Below are 17,445 nucleotides of genomic sequence, written 5' to 3' on the forward strand. Positions count from 1 at the left end.
GGAGAACCCAGTGCACTTAGGGTGAGTGCACTGTTTTCGTTTTTGGCTCACTGTGTGGGTGCCTGGGCTTATCCTGGGCATTCCGTTCCTTGTAGCTATTTTAATAAACGAGAACCACTTTCTCTGGAGAAAGTTTGGCCTCGATCGTATCCATAACACATGCAGCGTGTGTTACAGAGCTGCCTGTCTTCTTACTGCGGCTGCTCTTGTTGTTGTTCTTGTTGACACTGTTGTTAGCCAACCGACCAGAAATTGCTCCGCGCTGCAGAAAGTGGAGCTGAGATTCTGATCCACTGGAAGTCAGGATCTCTCTTTTGAAGTTTGCTTCTTGCATTTTCTTTCTTTCAGGGAGTGTGGTGAGCGTGGCAGATCCAGAAAAGAAATACACTGGATGGAGAATTATTGGCAGAGGGTGAGTTCAGCCACGCTTACTCCTCCAGAACCATGGGTCACGTACGTGGCTGCTGGACTATCCAGAGGGAAGTCAGGCAAGCTGCAAGCATCTTCAGACCCTGGCTTTAGATTGTCCCTGTCTCAGTACTGGTCACAAGGCATCATCAAAGATAACTGCATGCTGGCAACCAATGTCTTGCCTGCCTCAAGGAGGCACTTGCCTGTCCCTCAAGTGTGTGGCACGAGATTCCTTATTTTCCCAGCAGACATGGTTTTGCATGATTCCAAGTAAGATGGCCCCACAACTGAAGGAAGAAAAAACTGAGAGAGCAGCTTCCCCCCTGAGAGCCGTCAGACAGCAGCTCTCAGCAGCATTTCTTTCCAATATTTTGCTGAACACAACTTTCAGTGCTCAGGACAATAGGACAGGCTGTGTGATGCTGCCTGAGTTTAGCAGACAGAATCAAAAGAGAGCTCTGAGTCCAACACAATGGTGTGTGTTTCATTGCTTGGAAAGGCACACCACATGCACAAGCACAACAAGAAAGGAGCAAAGCAAACCATCACATCCATAGTCTGGTGTGTACATTTGAGATTTGTAGCAGCTCTTTTTTCTTCCTCTTGGACCCAGCTTTGCTCTTGGACAAGCTGCATGGCAGAGGGTTGCTGGGCTGCTGTGGTATTGTCTGAAGAGTAGACAAAGGCTGGTGTTTGAGGGACACTCCAGGCAGCAGAGAGCTCCTGCCTGGGCTGCCTTTTGCTTCTCAGCACTGAACAGCTTCTCTGTTCTTGCCGCTGTTCTGTTCCTAGGGGTTTTGGAACCGTTTGTAAGGCCTTGGACGCTGCCACGGGACAAGCGGTAAGTGCCAACAGCCCTTGCAGATTTTGCAGCTCTTGAGCGCTTTCCCTTGGGATGTGATCTGTGGCCAGAGCGTTGTGTTACCTGTCTTTGTTGCAAAGGCTGCCTAGAGGCAGGCTGAAAAATGCATTTTGGACAGACTTTGTCTCGCATTCTGAATCAATGTGAGGATGGCAGTGGTGTCTTTCCAAGAAGGCCATGCTATCTTGGACTGCCTGGATAAGTGTGCAGAGATTAGCTGATGGCAGCAGCCGTCATTCTGGCCCAATTCCTCTTAAGCTGAGGTTCAGACACAGATAGGATTTGCCATTGTTTCCCATCATGAGGTACACTTTGAAAAGACCTAAAGAAGGAGAGGCCTTGTCTGGAGCGCAGTTTTGCCTTTCAGTCCTAGGGAGCCAGGGTCACAAAATTACAAACAGACACTCGCACATGGATCAGTGAGAAGAAGCTGATGAAGAGCCTTAAGTAATACCGCCTTGTGTTGGTCCTTTGTTGCTGACATTCCATTACAGAGGTGCTTTTTGTACTGAACTGACATGCTGGTGTCTTGGAGAGTCCCATGCTCTTTGGGGCTAAACATTCAGAGTGCTGAATTCTCCTTTCTGGCTCTCAGCAAATACAACTCCATCTTCCTGGTAGCTCCTTATCCACCTGCAGTGCTGTGCTCAGCAACTGCACGTGGAGGGATGTCTACAAGGAGTCTGAAAGCCCTAAGCCCTGCTTATCACCTGGAGTGCATCCGTAGTGGTCCACAGAAAGGATTCTTCATTTTTTAACACACTCAATAATTACACATCTAAACTCTGTTGAGGAATGTTCTTCAGAGATGCAAAATCCAGAAGAAGTTAGGATGTGCTAGGATGTTAACTTTCCTTTGAGTTGCCTTGGAGTTGTTCTTTTTCAGACAGCATTTTCTCTGTAATGGATTGGTGTATTTACTTTGGAGCACATGCAAGAATAGCAGCAGTTTCTGACACACTGATCAAATTCCCTAGAAATGCTAACCTGTTTTCCACAAGTTGAGTTTCATTTCACAGAAGCAAAATTCCTTTGCCTTGCAAAACGCGTGTAAATGATAACAGTAGTGATAAAGGAGGTCTCGCGGAGGAGTCTGCAAGGGCTGAGAGTGCTGTCAGCACATTGTGGCTGATGCTTTAGAGTCCCTTTTCACCGAGGTGACAAGGCATCCTGGCCTGTGAGTGCACGGAGGAAGAGGCTCTTGTAATGTCTGTTGCTAACGGCTTTCAACGTCATTGTAGGTGGCCGTCAAGGAAATTGATCTCCGGCACCAGCGCTGCAAGGAGGTATTGAAAGAAATCCTGGTCATGAGGGAAATGAGGAACCCCAATATTGTCACCTACCTAGAAAGGTAAGTAGTTCTGTATTTTTACGGGAATGCCAGTTTCCATACTTGCCAGGCAAAGGTTTCAAGCAGTTTGCTCAGTGGCAGAAAATTGATCTTGCTATGAACATCAGTCCACTCCTGTATGAGGCATGGGAGGAGATGGCATTCTTCTGGTTCCTGGCAGAAATAGCTTCAAGATTGTTCTCAGAAACCTGGCTCTCTTACTAAGCCAGCAGCCTCTATGTTCACTTGCTGAATGTTTCTTTGCTGTTTTGAGGCGTGATTTTTTTTTCTGAGTGCCGGAAGAGAAGTGCTGAGAAAGCATCACAGAAATTATTTCCCTTGTGCTGTTCCCACTATTTGCCATGGCCTTGCATGCCAAAAGAGACACATTATTTGCTGGGTTTGAGGTAGTTTCATCCTGTTTGTGGCTGTCCTTTATGCAAGGCTTCCCAAAGAGTGTTGGCAGTGCTGCACCTGCACCTCCCCTCTGAAAAAGCTGTGAAAACGCTGTCTCCTTGCTGTTGGAGTTAATGGTGCAGTTTGTGTATGAAGACAATGAAGCAGCTGCTGGGATGTGTGCGCTTCCAGATCTGCCTCTGCTATCACAAACTGCCGTTTTCCCCTGCTTGCCCCCTAAGCCGTCTCCTTTCCAACGGGTGTGCAATTAGATGGCACAGACTGCAAGCCCTGGATAGCCTGGGTGGAGCGTGTCTCCATTTTATTCCGTCTTCATTTCCCAGTGACCTGGAAGCAAAACTCAGCTGTAGTCTTTTCATCCGTATGGCAATTTAGCTGTGCCCATTCAGCTCTACACTGTTGTTTTCATCTTCCAGCTACCTTGCCAATGGGTTTGTCCTGCTGGTGTTGGAGTACATGGATGGAGGCTCTTTAGCAAAAGTGATCAGCGAGAAGAGGATGGCTGTAGGACACATGGCAACTGTCTGTCAGGAGGTAAGGGATCCTGCTTGTGCTTGGGATGCCTGGACAGCCTCATAGTTCAAAAGCGCTGCTAAGTGAGCAATTCCGCGTTCAGAGCTTTCTTTCTTTTGCTTCAGAGAAGAAAGAGCATCTGGACGGAAGTGCCTGCCAGTGTCCCTGCCCTTACTATAGTCTGCTCTTTATCTGCTTTTGGCCTCTGTGCTCTCTGTCTCTTTTCAATTTTTTTTTTCTGTTCTGCACTTTGCCCCTCCAAGCCTTTGCCCAGAACCTTTCTGCATTGCCTTCTTTGCCGGTAAGCACAAAGATGCCGGTGTGTGAGTTTTAAACCAACAGCAAAGGCCAAGAGAGACTCATCTCTCATGGGTCTCAACGTCAAAGGAGGGCATGGCACCCACCACGGTGCTTGCTGCTGAAAACTGACAAATGACTGGAAATGTCTTTCAAATCTGCTGACCAGGCAGCCCTTCAGCCCTTTACCTCCAGTCTCCCAGCTGACAAGTGATGCCCTTGGTACCCAAAGCAGGGACTTTCCCTCCTCTTTTGGCCAACCGTTGTTTGTCCTCTGAATGGGGAGAGCGCATCCGCTGCAGCAGCGGTCATTCTGACTGGCTTTGCAGGGGACAGTCTCGAGCAGCACCTGCTGTTTCCCCCTCAAAGCCAATATGCCTTGCCTTAGAGAGATCCTGCTCTCCCAGGGTTGCAGCAGCAAGCTCTTCCTCTTGCCAGCACTCGCTGCTCCTCTGAGATCCATGAATCTTCAGGAGCACTTTCCTTTTGCACGTGACGAAATCAGATCAGGCTAACTTTTGGCCTCCTGTTTCTTTTTTTCTCTCTCAGTGCCTGAAAGGCCTGGCTTTCCTTCATGCCAACCAGGTGATCCACAGAGACATCAAAAGTGACAACATCCTTCTGGGCCGGGATGGCTCCGTCAAGTTGGGTGGGTATTCTTGCTCAGGGCGCAGCTGTAGGCTGCTGGGAGTCTAGAAGAGCAACAAGTATCAAGAGGAACTGTGGTTTGTGTGTGTCCCTTCCAGAGGGAGGGAGGCCACAGTGGAAACCTTCAGTGTAGATGAGGAAAAGCCACCACCCTGGGAATGGTGGTGGGTTTGTTAAATGGACAATTGCTAGTTTTCTTGGCTGCATCCCTGAGGAAAGAGAGCACAGCTGCTTTTCCAGCTAGATTCAGTACTACATTCTGAGACTTAGAGTGAGGAAATCTTTTCCTTGGTTTCCTACTTGAAGCAGTGTTTGTTTTTCTCCTCAGCTGATTTTGGCCTCTGTGCTCTGCTCACACCTGAGCAGAGTAAACGGAGGTCGATGGTGGGGACAACTTGCTGGATGGCACCCGAGGTGGTGAGAAGAGAGCCTTACGGTCCCAAAGTGGACACCTGGTCCCTTGGCATCGTGGGAATTGAAATGGCCAAAGGAGAGGCTCCTTATGTTTGGGAGACCAGTGACAGGGTAAGGTGCAAATATGCTTCAGAATCCGGGATCCTTCTGGTCTGTCTCCATTCGACTAAATCCCATTCCCGCAGCTTGGATGAGTTCCAAGAAGGTCCACTCCTAAAAATGTCCCTGCAGCTCACATCAGCTGTCAAGGCAAGACCTGTTGCCCCTTGGAATAGCTGGAGTTGCACTGGGGCCTTTCTACTTTTGGGGAAGAAGGCTCATCTCTAACCATCTGCTAGGCAAGAAATTGCCACTGCAGACTGGGGCTTAAAAGACGGGCTCTAGGTGAGCACTGAAGGCTGTGGAAGAATCACGTAGAGTCTTGTGTTTCCTTTCCCTTCAGGCTAACCACCTGATAGGCACGCAAGGCATACCAGATGTGCACAAGCTCAGCCTACCCCCTGCCTTGTGTGAATTTCTGGGCTGCTGCCTGCAGATGGATGTGGATAGGAGAGGCTCTGCCAAGGAACTTCTGCAGGTACAAGGCAAAGGGGCTGCAGGCCAAACAGCTGCTCCCTGTCTGGGTTTGCTCCTCGGCCCAACTCCAGGGCATCAGATGGGCCCCCCACAGGGTAATCTCTGCTCTGGCTGCTTTTCAAATGAGAACCAAGAAGGATCCAAGACGAGTTAAGCTTAGAAGGGAGTGGTGGAGGTCATCTAGTCCAAAGCCCGTGCCAATACATCAGGTTGCTCAGAGCCCCAGCTCACCTGACCTCGAGTGCTGACAGCGATGGGGCACCTCCCAGCTCCCTGGGCAGCCTGAGGCAGTGTTTCAGCACTCTCCTCATAACGAGTTTCTTCCTTAGAGCCTTTCTGAATTGACTCTCTTTTAGTTTAAAACCATTCTCCCTTCTTCTCTTGCAATTGGCCCTGCTAATAGATATGTTCCCATCTTTCTTCTGAGCCCCTTCAGATATTGAATGGTGTCCTTGGAGACCTTGCCCATCTGCAAGCTAAACAAGCCCAATTCTCACAACCGTTCCTCAGAGGAGAGCTCCCACCTTCTGGTCATTGCTGAGGCCCCCTTTTGCTCTCGGCTGCTGTTTTCAGCTTTAGCTGGTAGCAAAGGAACTGAAGTACTGCAGTGCTGGGCAAGGAGGCCTGCAGTGGGGCTTGAAGAACACACCAAAAGCACTCCCTGCCAAGCGGTTCTAGATTGGTCTGTGGGAAGGTGGAGCCTTTGGGGGGACTGACTGAGCATCCAAGGGCATCCAGTTTGTCCTTCCTGCCCCACTCTTAGAGGTTTCTGCCAGCCAAAGAGGGACAGCTGAGCAGGATTTGTGCCAGCCTCACGTGCTGCCTGGCCCGCTCAAGTAGACGAGAACCACTGCAGCTTTGCTGCCACCTTTTGTGGCAGACAGGCAGCTGGCGACGGCGCCACTTCCTCGGCTCTCCCTGCTGTGAAGGAAGATGCCAGCCACCCAGGAGGAGGGGGGCATGCCAAGGCAGACACTGCTCTCCTTGCAAGCCAGAGCTGAGTCCATCTGCGCTCTGCCCCTTCTGTCTGTGTGTTTCTGGGCCCTAGAAGAACCCAGCTTGACCCTGTCAGAAGCTCAGTTGGAAAATACTGGTTCCTTTTCCCTTGGTCTCTTTTAATTTGTTGCTTTGGTTTCTTTTTCCCTTTGGGCAGCATCCATTTCTCAAGCTAGCGGAGCCTCTCTTCAGCCTCCTCTGAGAGCCTGATTGCTGTCATCTCTGCAGCAAAGTAATGCAGGAAGCAGAGGAGATGACAAGGACCACTTCAGCACGTAGAGAACGGAGCCTCTGAGAACAGGCAGGAATCCTGAGGAGAGAGGGCCCAGCAAACAGGCAGACTGAGACAGAGTGGGAAAAGAAGGTGCCACCTCCTTTTCTCCCATCTGCCCATCCTCCTTCTAAATTTCTGCTTAGGACAGCATAGCTGGAGGGCACAAAGTCACTAGTGATGTGCAGATTTGAGCAAGGCAGGAGTGGCATTGCAGGCGTGAAGGGAATGGGAAGGCCAGAGCTGTGTCTCAGGAGGAGGGAGCTCCCACAGGATGCCACCGGCAGAGCCAGGCTAGAGCTGTGGGAGAGGGCTGGATGTTCCCAGCTGCGGAGGAGGTGCCTGAAGCTGCTGGGAACATCCTGTGCATTCTTTGACCCATTGAGCAGGGTGCTGTGTGTGTGCTCATCTGGCCAAATTGCTCAGAATAGTTGGCTTCCTGGGTTCCCTTTAGACTCCTGACGTGTTGGCAGTCACTGGAGACAAAATACTTCAGAGAAATGGATTGGCTTTGGGGCTGGTTTCATACTGGTGTTGTATCATGACTGTTTCATGACTTCTACTATTCCTCCTACAGATCACTTGGGCCCCCGCCATGCAAATCTCCACTCCAGGTGCTTTTCAAATGAAAAGGAAGGAAAGAGGCAGTGAATCAATCGGAGAAGGGGAGCACATGACCAGGAGCACTTCAGGATTCCTTTCTCCAATGCCAGCTCGGAGCCAACCTCAGAAGAAAAATCCTAGACATCCACAAGCCATTTGGAAGAATCCCTTCCTTGACCATTAGAGGCACACCTCTGTGGCTCATTGGTACACCCATGACTGGCAGCAAGAAGGGGAATGTCCAGCGCCACACCCAGCTTGGGCCGTTTAAGGTTGATGAGATGCCAGGACCGTGAGCAAAGCCCTGGGTGGGCTCACCTACAAATTGTGTGCAGACTTGGAGGTAGGTGCCACAGGCAAAGTCCATCAGTTTTGCCTGTCCGCTGGCCAGGTGGAGGAGGACGTTGTCAGCTTTGATGTCTCTGTGCAGGACCTCGCAGCTGCTGCAGTGCCTCACAGCCTCCAGCACATGGCGGAACAGCCCCTGCACCAGTCTGCCGACAGGAATGCCCGCACATGAATGAAATCAAAGATGTCCAGGGATCGCTCTGGGCGCTTCATCACCAACAAGAAGTTTTGGCAGCGCCTAAACCAATCCAGGAGCTGGACAACACCATGCAACCCAGTGGACACCAAGCCCAGCAGTTCGATCTGGGGCACGCAGGTGCTGTTGGGCTGCAGGAAGACCACGATGCTGTCCGTGGGACTGGTGCCGTGCCAGGGGTCTGGAAGGTCTCAGCCAAACTGGAATGCTCTGTGCCCTCTGCTAATCTCCCTTTGCTCTCCCTCGAGGCGTTCTGGTGGCTTCCACCCTGCCGAGCTCAACTTATCCCGTCCAGCACCCCCCGGTTTCTGCTGCTGACTCCACTCCCTCACCAGCTCACCCCAAAGATGGGTGCAATCCCCTGACACACATTTGACGGCCACCTGCTAGCCAAGGGGAGCAGCGGGCTGAGCTTCCCGCCCGCTCTGCCGAGCCCCATCCTCCTCCCCCCTCACCCTCCTCTGCCCCCCGCCAGACCCCCACTCACCGGGGCGCTGTGCTCCAGGCACGTCCCCTTGCAGACGCTGCTGCAGCCGCCGCGCCCCAGCAGAGAGCCCAGCCGGTTTCACCCCTGCAGGGCCTCCTGCGCCTTCCCTGGGGCCAAAGGCGGCTGGCGGCGCTGGGCCCGGCTCCAGGAACGGCCCCCGACCGCCCCTCAAGTGTCCCAGGAGGGGAAGCTCTGTCTGAATGGGGCACCCTATTTCTCCTGAGCTCTATCACCAGCTCTCCTAAGCAGAAATGGCAAGTTTGGAAAGAAATTGAAATGTATGCCTTAAATGTCAGAAAGGCTCAGGAGACCCATTAGACAGTCCTAGGTGTGCTTCTGAACGAGACATTTCACCCTGGCTGCAATAAGCACGCAATCTTCTCTCGGAAGATCTCAACTTTTATCTGAATAAACTTCTGAAATGGAAAATTCGAAATGTGAGTGTGATTCCTTTATTCCTACTGATGTGGACACTGAAGTTTTACAGCCTTCACTGAAGAGCCTTCAGAGCAGAAGCCAAGGCAAGCACTGCAGCTGCTGCTGCTGTGCCAGACAGCCCCGGCTGGGCAGGGATGGCAGGACTGTGCTGCGGGCTGTTTCTCCTTCGACAGCAGGGCGGTGCTTTTGAGCCAGTAATGACAAGTGGTAGGAGAACAAAGGAGACTTTTCCTGTTCCAGCACTTATGGACGCATTAGGGCCACCTACAGGGCAGAGTTCCGGCTTCCAAAAATAAAGCGGAGGGACACAGTTGGAAAATGCCTCCCTTGAGGTCTTCTTCTCTGTTGGAAAGGAGGGACCCAAGTGCCAGGAGGAGCAGCAGGGCCCGGTCCCTCCTCTGTGCCTGCAGTGAGGGGCTGCTGACGCTGGGCGGCGCCACGGGAAGGGAGAGCCCCTGCGCGGGGCGGGCGGGGCGGGGCAGCCACCAGGGGGCGCCCGGGGCGGGGCGGGGCCCCTCTGTGAGGGGGGAGAGCCTCGGGCAGCTACGCCAGGGCAAAGCACAGCGCCGGGGCAATGCACAGCGCCAGGGCAAAGCACAGCGCCGGGGCAAAGCACAGCGCCGGGGCAAAGCACAGCGCCAGGGCAAAGCACAGCGCCGGGGCAATGCACAGTACCAGGGCAATGCACAGCGCCGGGGCAAAGCACAGCGCCGGGGCAAATCAGAGCGCTGGGGCAATGCACAGCGCCGGGGCAAAGCACAGCGCTGGGGAAATGCACAGCACCCGGGTATTGCACAGTACCAGGGCAATGCACAGCGCCAGGGCAATGCACAGTGCTGGGGCAATGCACAGCGCCGGGGCAAAGCACAGCGCCGGGGCAATGCAGAGCGCCGGGGCAATGCACAGCGCCGGGGCAAAGCACAGCGCCGGGGCAAAGCACAGCGCCGGGGCAATGCACAGCGCCGGGGCAAAGCACAGCGCCGCAACAATGCGCAGCTTCAGCGCAGGCTGACCAGCAAGGGAATTTGCCCGTGGAGTTCAGGATTTAGGCCTTTTAAATGCCAGTCCTGCGCTGAGCTGGGCCAGCACAAAGCCTCCTGAAGCACCGCTGCCTCCTCTCCAGGCTTCCTGCAAGGCCTTTGCCGACTGGGTCCAATCAGCCAGGCTGGAGGCCGGCTCAGCTGATGTTGCAAAGAGCTGCTGTCCAAAACAAAAATCTACAAAAGCCAAACCAGAAAGGCAGTATTAGTTCCCAGGCCCAGTTCCTCACAGGCAGAGGCCGGATTCCTCTGGTTCCCAGAAGGATGCAGGAATAGGACATGAGGGCACTTTGTGCCCCTTACCTTCATGTCCAGCACCTTGCCATTGCAGGCCAACTTAGTTCAAAATCACAGTCACCCCTTTATCCAGAGTCTTCAGCTTGTTGGCATTTTCCCTGTGGGAGCAGCCTGGGAATGCTGCTTGCTGTCACAGGGCTTTGTTCCTTGCAGGAAACTCCAGAGACTACTCACTTAGGTCCCTCCTATCTAAAACATGGCCTGGGTTAGCTGCCATGAGGATGAGCAGTGTAAATCGTTCCTCAGCACATGCCAATCTCTGTAAGAAATGCTGATTCCAGTGGGATTTAGGTGTTGTTCTCAAGAGCACTGCAGGTCAGGCTTTCAGCAGCAAGACAAGAGCAGGCAGCTTGGCAGGCCTCCAGCATCCCCAGCACTCACCTGCCTTGCAAATTCCTCTGCTTCCTGTAGCCATGGGCTGAGCCCCTGGTGCTGACCTGCGGCCTTCTCCTGTTCCCCATGGCACTGGCACCTGTTTGCTCCTTCCTGTGGCATATTGTGGGGAAGTCTAGAATGAAATGACAGCAGAGCATTGCACAAAACCTGAACTGTGGATCATTTGCCCCATTTGGTGGTTGCAGCCATCCCCAGCAGACATGGAGTTTGCAGTTCTGTGAGCTGTGCCATCTAGGAAGGAAAAACTAAGTTGGCCCAGGAAAACCACAATCAATCTACTAAGCTCCTGCAGGCCAGAAATGAGAGGGCAGCAAAGGACTGAAAAATGGAGTGCTATGCAGTATGCACTGTGGGCAGGATAGAGACTTAAAAGCCACTTCCATGGAGGAATCTGCCCTTGCCCATTTCCCACAAGCTGAAAGGAGTGGGGTTCTGCAAAGGCACCAGGAGTGCCTTCAGTGTTGGACAGAGAACTTTTTCAGGAGCAGAGCTGCCTTGGGAGCTGGACAGAAGGAGCAAATGCGCCCATGTGGGCACCCACAGAGTGAGGGCTGCTCCAAGGGCACTCCCTGCCATGCCGAGGACACGGGCACTGCCCCGTGCAGAGGAGGTGTCCCTGTCATACTGACAACACCAACGCTGTTCAGTGCCATGCAAACACCTATGGGTAGTTTGTTCCTCAGGTTATTTTCCCCACTAAGGTGTTGTTCTTCCTTGAGCGAGCCCTAGAGTTTTCTGGTAGATGTTAGCCATGCAGTAAATGGGCAGGAAGGACAGGCATTCCAATTCAGGGAACTCTCAGGGATATTACCAAGGTGTGATTTTATCCACTGAGTTGAAGCAAGGGTTGCTTGTTTCAGTCAGAAGCATTGGTGGCCAAAGTGCTGAGTGTGTGCGCTTGGTGCCTGCTTTGTGTTCCTTTGGGATCCTTTGAGCTACGGGTTATGGACTGAAGGAGAGGATTGTGCTGCTTTGGGACAGAGGAGAACTTTCCAGGCTCTCTTTTGTGTTAGCTGTAGAGAAGGTTTGGTTGCTATGCATGAATTCACAGAGCAACCCAGGGCTGCTGCTATTGTGATGTCAGTGCAGAGCTGCCACGTCACAGCATGGTGGTCATCAGGAGGTTGCCCTGGTGCACGCAAGGCCTCAGTGTCCAGAACAGCTCTTGGCGTTCTCGTTGCAGGAGGATCCTGTACAGAGGAGTTCTCTGGCAACAGTCTGTGCCCTGAAAAGGGAGTCTTTTTCTTTTGCCCGCCGTTGTACGAGTCGGTAGACTCGTCTAGGCATCGTTTTGTTTCCCCTGCGGTTGTAGGGTCTGCAGACACCTACAGGTGTCCTTTTATTTTCCTTTTCTTGTTGTACAGTCTGCAGACTTGTGCAGGTGTCTTTTGTTTTTCCGCTTCTGTTTGTACAGTCCGCAGAGTGCCGCGGGTCTCATTTTTTCCTCTTTTGCTTGCACAGTCTGGGGACTTGTGCAAGTGGGTTTTTCTTCCATTTTTGTTTTACGGCTCGACGACTGAAGCAGCCCTGCTGAAACGATGGAGCGAGTCCGTAGAGCAGTCAGCAGGGCTTTTTCAGCGATATCAGCCCGCAAAATTGTTAATGGTCTGAGACGTAAGTAGAAGTTTTTTCCTTGGGGGCAGAACAATGAAAGAAAAGTGCCATGAAGATGCCATAACTTTGGTAAAGCTCCTGGCAACAGTTTCAGCCAAAAAGGGGGTTGTCCCTTGTCCAGCAGGGTGTGGACAACTTCCAAAATGCAGGCTGGAAGAGTTGTGCAGGCGTCCTTCTATAAACTGTGCAGTTCTCTAAAGGAACTTAAGCAAGGCATCGTTTTTCTGCATTCCCTCCTTAAAGGATGTGCCTGTCTAACTGGCCCCCCTCTGTGCGCCACAAGAGGGATTGGCTTTGCACTGAAGGGCAAACTGCTGAGCAGATAGTGTGGGCTCCTGAACCCCAGAGCTGGGCCTGTGCTGTGTCCAAACAAAGCTGCAAGCGCCAAGAGGGGTTCAGTGGAAGCTTTTGTGGGGAATTGTTTACAGCAACCACGTGGCACATGCTGCATGCAATTTACAGAAAGAAAAGGAAGTGCAGGAAGGAGAAGAGAAGGAAGCTGCTTTAGTTGTAGGGGGGACAATGAGCTCCAATGCAGGCAGTGACTGCTAAGGAACAATTTGCATCTTCCCGGCCCCAAGTTTCTAGTTGCTTAGTGGCAAAGCCGAGCAAAAGGTAGGCGCAGCCTAGGATAGTGGCCTGCAGTCCTGCTTGCTGGGCTACAGAACTGCTGCTCCCGGGAGGGAGGTTGTGAAAGGAAAATGCTCTCTGCTTGGCTGGCCTGGTTCTGTGGGATTCCTCAGCACCAGCAGTCTTGTAACAGCACCTGGTTTGTTCTCTCTTGCCGCGGCAGGTCGCCTCAGAGGTGGAAGGAGTCAAGTCTACGGTTCGGTGAGTGGGACGGGCACCCTTGACATTCCTGGTGCCTGAGGATTATGCAGCAAGCTGCGGGCTTGGACTGTTGTAGTTGAGTGCCAGGCTGGCAGGCCAAAGGAAAGTCCACACCAGTCCACGTCTGCATGAGCACTACCAAAACAATTCCCTCCGTTTCTTCCTTTTCCCTTGAAGAGGCTTTAACTAATGTAACTAATGAAACTACATTTAGCTGACAGAAGGCTACATGCTGATTGTAGCCTGGCTAAAATATCTCCTTCAGAAGCACATGGAGTCCTGTTGAAACATTAGTCTCATCAGCTCACTTGACATGAGTATTAGTGACTGAGGATCCCATTTGTAGTGAAATTCATGGCTTCTCACTAGGACCACTGGTGATAGAGCTCAGGAGAAATAAGGTTCTCTATGACAGCTTACTGCCTGTCCCTCATGCTGCTCTCTGTCTGCAGAGCAGCACAGTAGCAGCCGCAGCAGCAGAACCTGCTCTGGCTCGCTCTCTTCCACCAGAGGGTAAAGGGGAGGCAAAGGACAACAAACCTCCAACTGTGTTGTCAGTCCAGGCCTGAGCATCCTGCAGCAATCAGTGGCAGCTTTGGTTGCTTCAGTGCAAAGCTTTGGTGCAGTGCAGAGCTGCAAGTTTCTGCGCACGCAGCACTTGCCCTTTGTGGCTGAAGATGCTGAGGGCTGGAGGTCTTCCATAACCTAGCGCTTCAGCCCAGCCACTGACACGTGGGAAATGGGGTCGGAACTCTCACATGCAGGCATCATTTTCCTGCCATTCTGACAGGGACTGTGAACTTGCCTTGGTGTCAAAAAAGCTGTAGCGTGATGTCCTTTAGTGCTGCTGGTGAGAAAGTGAGCCCCGTTGTGCACAGTGTCTGTGCAGGCTCCCTGCTGCCAGCAGAGAGAGCGGTGCCAAGGCGCAGTTCACAGCCTTGTGGGGAACACAGGAGCCACCGTTGCTGCAGGGACTTGCCCATCTCCAAGCACTGTCTAAGGAGCTACAGTCTCTGCTTTGACTACACCCTTAACTTTGACATGACCCAAGTTTGCTGAGAATCCTGAATAGCTCTGCATGGCAGAGACAAGGTCTGTGTCTGAAGGGCTGGAATGCAGTTCCTATTGGCTGCTTCCTAATGCTTGAAATCCTGAGGGGAAGCCTTTTGACCAGAGCTGAGCAGGGCAATGTTCCCTGCTTCCATTCTGAGACATTCAAAGCAACACAGGCTTAGTTGGTTACCCACATAAACAGCCCCACACAACAGCTTTTGCCTTCAGGTGAGCTGTGTGGCCGCTTGTTGCTTCTTGCAGCTCTCAGGAGGCAACTTCCCTGCTCCTCATTGCTTGTTTTCCTTTTTCTTTGTCCATTCCTTGCAGGCCCCTCTAGGAGAGCTTCTTGCCTCTCCAAACTCCTCGGCCCAGGCGGGAAAGGCAGAGAGGGAGCAGAGCACAGCTAGAGTGTGCAGTGCCCAGGAGTTCAGGTGTGGTTAAGCTTTCTCGCTTTCTCTGAGCAGGGTTGGGCATTGCTGGGCTTCAGGAGGTTCAGAGTCAAAGAAGAAATTTGGCTTTCTCATGGTTTGACTTGCTCAGCATAGACAGGGGAAGGCAATCTGTGGGCAGGTCTGGCTGCCTCCTGGGACTCACTTGTCAAACCTTCTCAAACCTTGACAAAAAGTATGCTGAACTGGACCAGAGGAAAAGCAAGGGAGGTTCAGGCTGGGTTTATGGAAAGGAAACCTTTGAACTGCAGAGGCAGCAGAACAAGTGCCTCAAAGAGCTTGTGCAGATTCCACCCTTGGAAATTTGGAAACCCCGGCTGGATAGGGCCTTGAGCGGCCTGTCCAGATGCCATAGCTGACTCCAAGTGCTTGGAGCTGAAGATGGTCCTAGAGGCTCCCTGGGGTCCCTGCCGGGCTAAACCATCTTGGGATCCTTTGATTATTGGATTGGAAATTTGTACCCACGTTCTCCCCAGGCTATAGCTTGCGGGCTCTTTCCTTGTTGCGCTAGTGAAAGCAAGAGTAATTGTGGGAGTGCTCATCTGGACTTACCAGGCCTCTCTTAGCCAAAGAGGAACTTTTGCAAGTCCGGTATCCACTGTATCAGAGAGGAGCACTAGCAGGCAGGAAGCTGCTAAGCTGAGAGTACCTGAGCTTTCTGGAAATGTTTTGTGGCTTCTGAAAGCTACTTTGGCTTCCTCCCTGGTGATTCTTTCACCTGCAGAAATGACAAAGAGAGATGGTGGTCTAGAGAGGGAATGCCAGCACTCTCTTGAGGTGGAAGTAGAGGGCTGTTGGAAGCCCCTGAGACCGCCCTGTGAGGGACACGGTGTGTAGTCCTGGTCTTGCAAGGAGACTGTGTTTCAATTAAAGGCTTGCTTGTCTGTCCCCTTGTTGTAGAGGGAAGGAGCTGGCTGCATTTGAGAGCAGGCGCCACTCCTCACGAGAGAGGGCGTTGCAAGTGGCAGCAGAGACAGCCGAGGAACCACGGCTTCCGAGGAACCTGCTGAAGGAAGAGGTTCCTCTGGCGGTGCCAAAGGTACGCTCACCTTATTCCTAGGCAGCACTTAGGGACAGGGAGCTGCCCCTGGCAAGACGGCCCCTAAGGCTGCTTCTGGCAGCAAGGCAAGACTGAGACTGTGCTGTTGTTGTTCCTCTTGAAAAATGGTGCCCCCTCCACTTCCAGGTTTGCCGCCGGCAGCGGCCACCCCACAGGGGTCTGGAGAAGCTGCTGCAGGAGTTCTCTCGCCAAGGGCACACACTGCCCCGGGTGTGCAGAGAAAAGGCGGCGCAGGCACAAGAGAACGCTGCCCTGGAAGCCCGACTGGCAGCCACGGAGCGGGACCTACGAGGCCTTTCAGAGCAGCTGGCAGAGGCCAGGTAAGGGCAGGGAGGAGCACCTGGGTGCGACACTCTTGAGGGTCTGGAATGACAAAGGGGGTGAGCATTAAGTCAGGATTTACTGCCTCCTGTTTGCACTGCAGATGTGTCTCTGTCTGAGAAGTGAAGAGACAAGAGAAAAAAGAAAAGGATACTGTGACCTGAGTGTTACTTTTCTGACAGCTCCAGCTGTCAAAGCTCTTCTGGGCGCCCGCCTGGGACCCCCTTGCACATTCCTGGGCCAAGTGCAAAGCAAGCCATCTAGGCACTGACAGGAGTACTAGGGAAACTGTGCGGATGTTTGCTGATCTCAGGAATTTCCCGCAGGCTTTGCTTTCTCCTTCAGTGCATCTTAACTTCAATCTTTCCTTGCCAAGTAGTTTGACATGGCATTCCCAGAATTCAAGGCTCTTCCATGTGAAGGTTATCAGTAGGGTGCTGATGCTTCAGGTGAAAGCTGCAGGGTTGAGCTGAAAATCTTGAGACCCTTCTGACATAACTCTTGTCAGTTATGGTGCAGGAACCTCAAGTTGCTTACAAGGAGCAGCAGAAGAAGGGAAAGGTCTTGTGTCTTCTCGACAATGTCCAGGGATTCTTGCTGAGCACTTGTCCACCCACCTCTGTTACCTGTCAAGGTCCTTAGGCAGCTCCCTTCTTAAAGAGTGTCAAGACATTCGGGCATTGCTGGCTCCGTTTAGCAAAAATCAAGGGAGCAAGCATTCTTGTTGATGAAAATCCAGTAATTTAAATGGCAGGATAGCTGACAGCCCTCCTCCAAGACATTGCTAATTCAGAGAAAACCTAGTTCTGGTTTCTTACTGATACTTGTAGAAGGTGGAGCTTCCATCTATCATTCCTTTAGTCCCTTTGAGTCACTTTGAGAGCATCTGGTGAACAAAGTATCTCTAGGTGCACTAGGAATAGCAGTAAACATTGAGGAGGCAGTGTTCAGGAGAAGACTGGCTTCTGTCCCCCTGCAGAGTGACTTAGAAGGGCTGATGAGCTCAGGGCTCTGAGCACAGGCTGGGCTTTTGCTTGTTGGCAGAGACTTTGTGGGCACAGCCACCCATGAGGAATGTGTCCGGCAACAGCAATTTGAGCACTGGCTGCTGAGATCAAACTCAGCTGGCCTTTCTGTGCTGGGCTAGGTCATGAGGAAAAGCTGGCCAACCACCTGGAGGTTGGCTGCTTTGCTATTTTAAGTAGCAGAAACAATCTTGCTGTAGCTGAGTTTGCATGCACACCCTTTTCCATGCTCAGGATATGTAACTGGAGCAACTGCCCCTGTGTGCCAGGAACAATTTCTCTTCATCTTCACACCTTGTAGGTCAGAGAAGGAGAGCCTGCAAAGCAGCCTGCTGCAGGCTCAGCAGCACGTATCGGAGCTGGAGATCACCAGGAGCCGTCTGGAAGCCCAAGTGCGCACAGCCACACGGGCCCGGAAGGTGATACTCGGTGAGAGCCTGGTGTGCTTTGTTTCTGGTGATGGCCCAGCCTAGTGCAGTTGCTCCAAAGGCAGCTCTGTCCACAGGGCTCCTGAGGAGGAAAGGAACTGAGCACAGGTCCCTCCTTGCCTGA

At 52.4% G+C, this 17,445-nt stretch overlaps 1 protein-coding gene across 1 annotated transcript in view; it reads left to right on the top strand.

Moving 5' to 3' along the window:
* The window catches only part of LOC134432541 (serine/threonine-protein kinase PAK 1-like), a 28,818-nt gene extending 20,960 nt beyond the window's left edge, over positions 1-7,858 (top strand). Inside the window, exons 2-9 of the mRNA XM_063181388.1 lie at positions 349-412; positions 1,204-1,252; positions 2,515-2,624; positions 3,437-3,554; positions 4,380-4,479; positions 4,807-5,042; positions 5,335-5,469; positions 7,730-7,858. Coding sequence (XP_063037458.1) covers positions 349-412; positions 1,204-1,252; positions 2,515-2,624; positions 3,437-3,554; positions 4,380-4,479; positions 4,807-5,042; positions 5,335-5,469; positions 7,730-7,858 — 941 coding nt within the window. The remainder of the gene's footprint in view (positions 1-348; positions 413-1,203; positions 1,253-2,514; positions 2,625-3,436; positions 3,555-4,379; positions 4,480-4,806; positions 5,043-5,334; positions 5,470-7,729) is intronic.
* Positions 7,859-17,445: the final 9,587 nt, after the last annotated feature.

Source organism: Melospiza melodia, chromosome Z (genome assembly GCF_035770615.1).
Source record: "Melospiza melodia melodia isolate bMelMel2 chromosome Z, bMelMel2.pri, whole genome shotgun sequence".
Lineage (NCBI taxonomy): Eukaryota > Metazoa > Chordata > Aves > Passeriformes > Passerellidae > Melospiza > Melospiza melodia.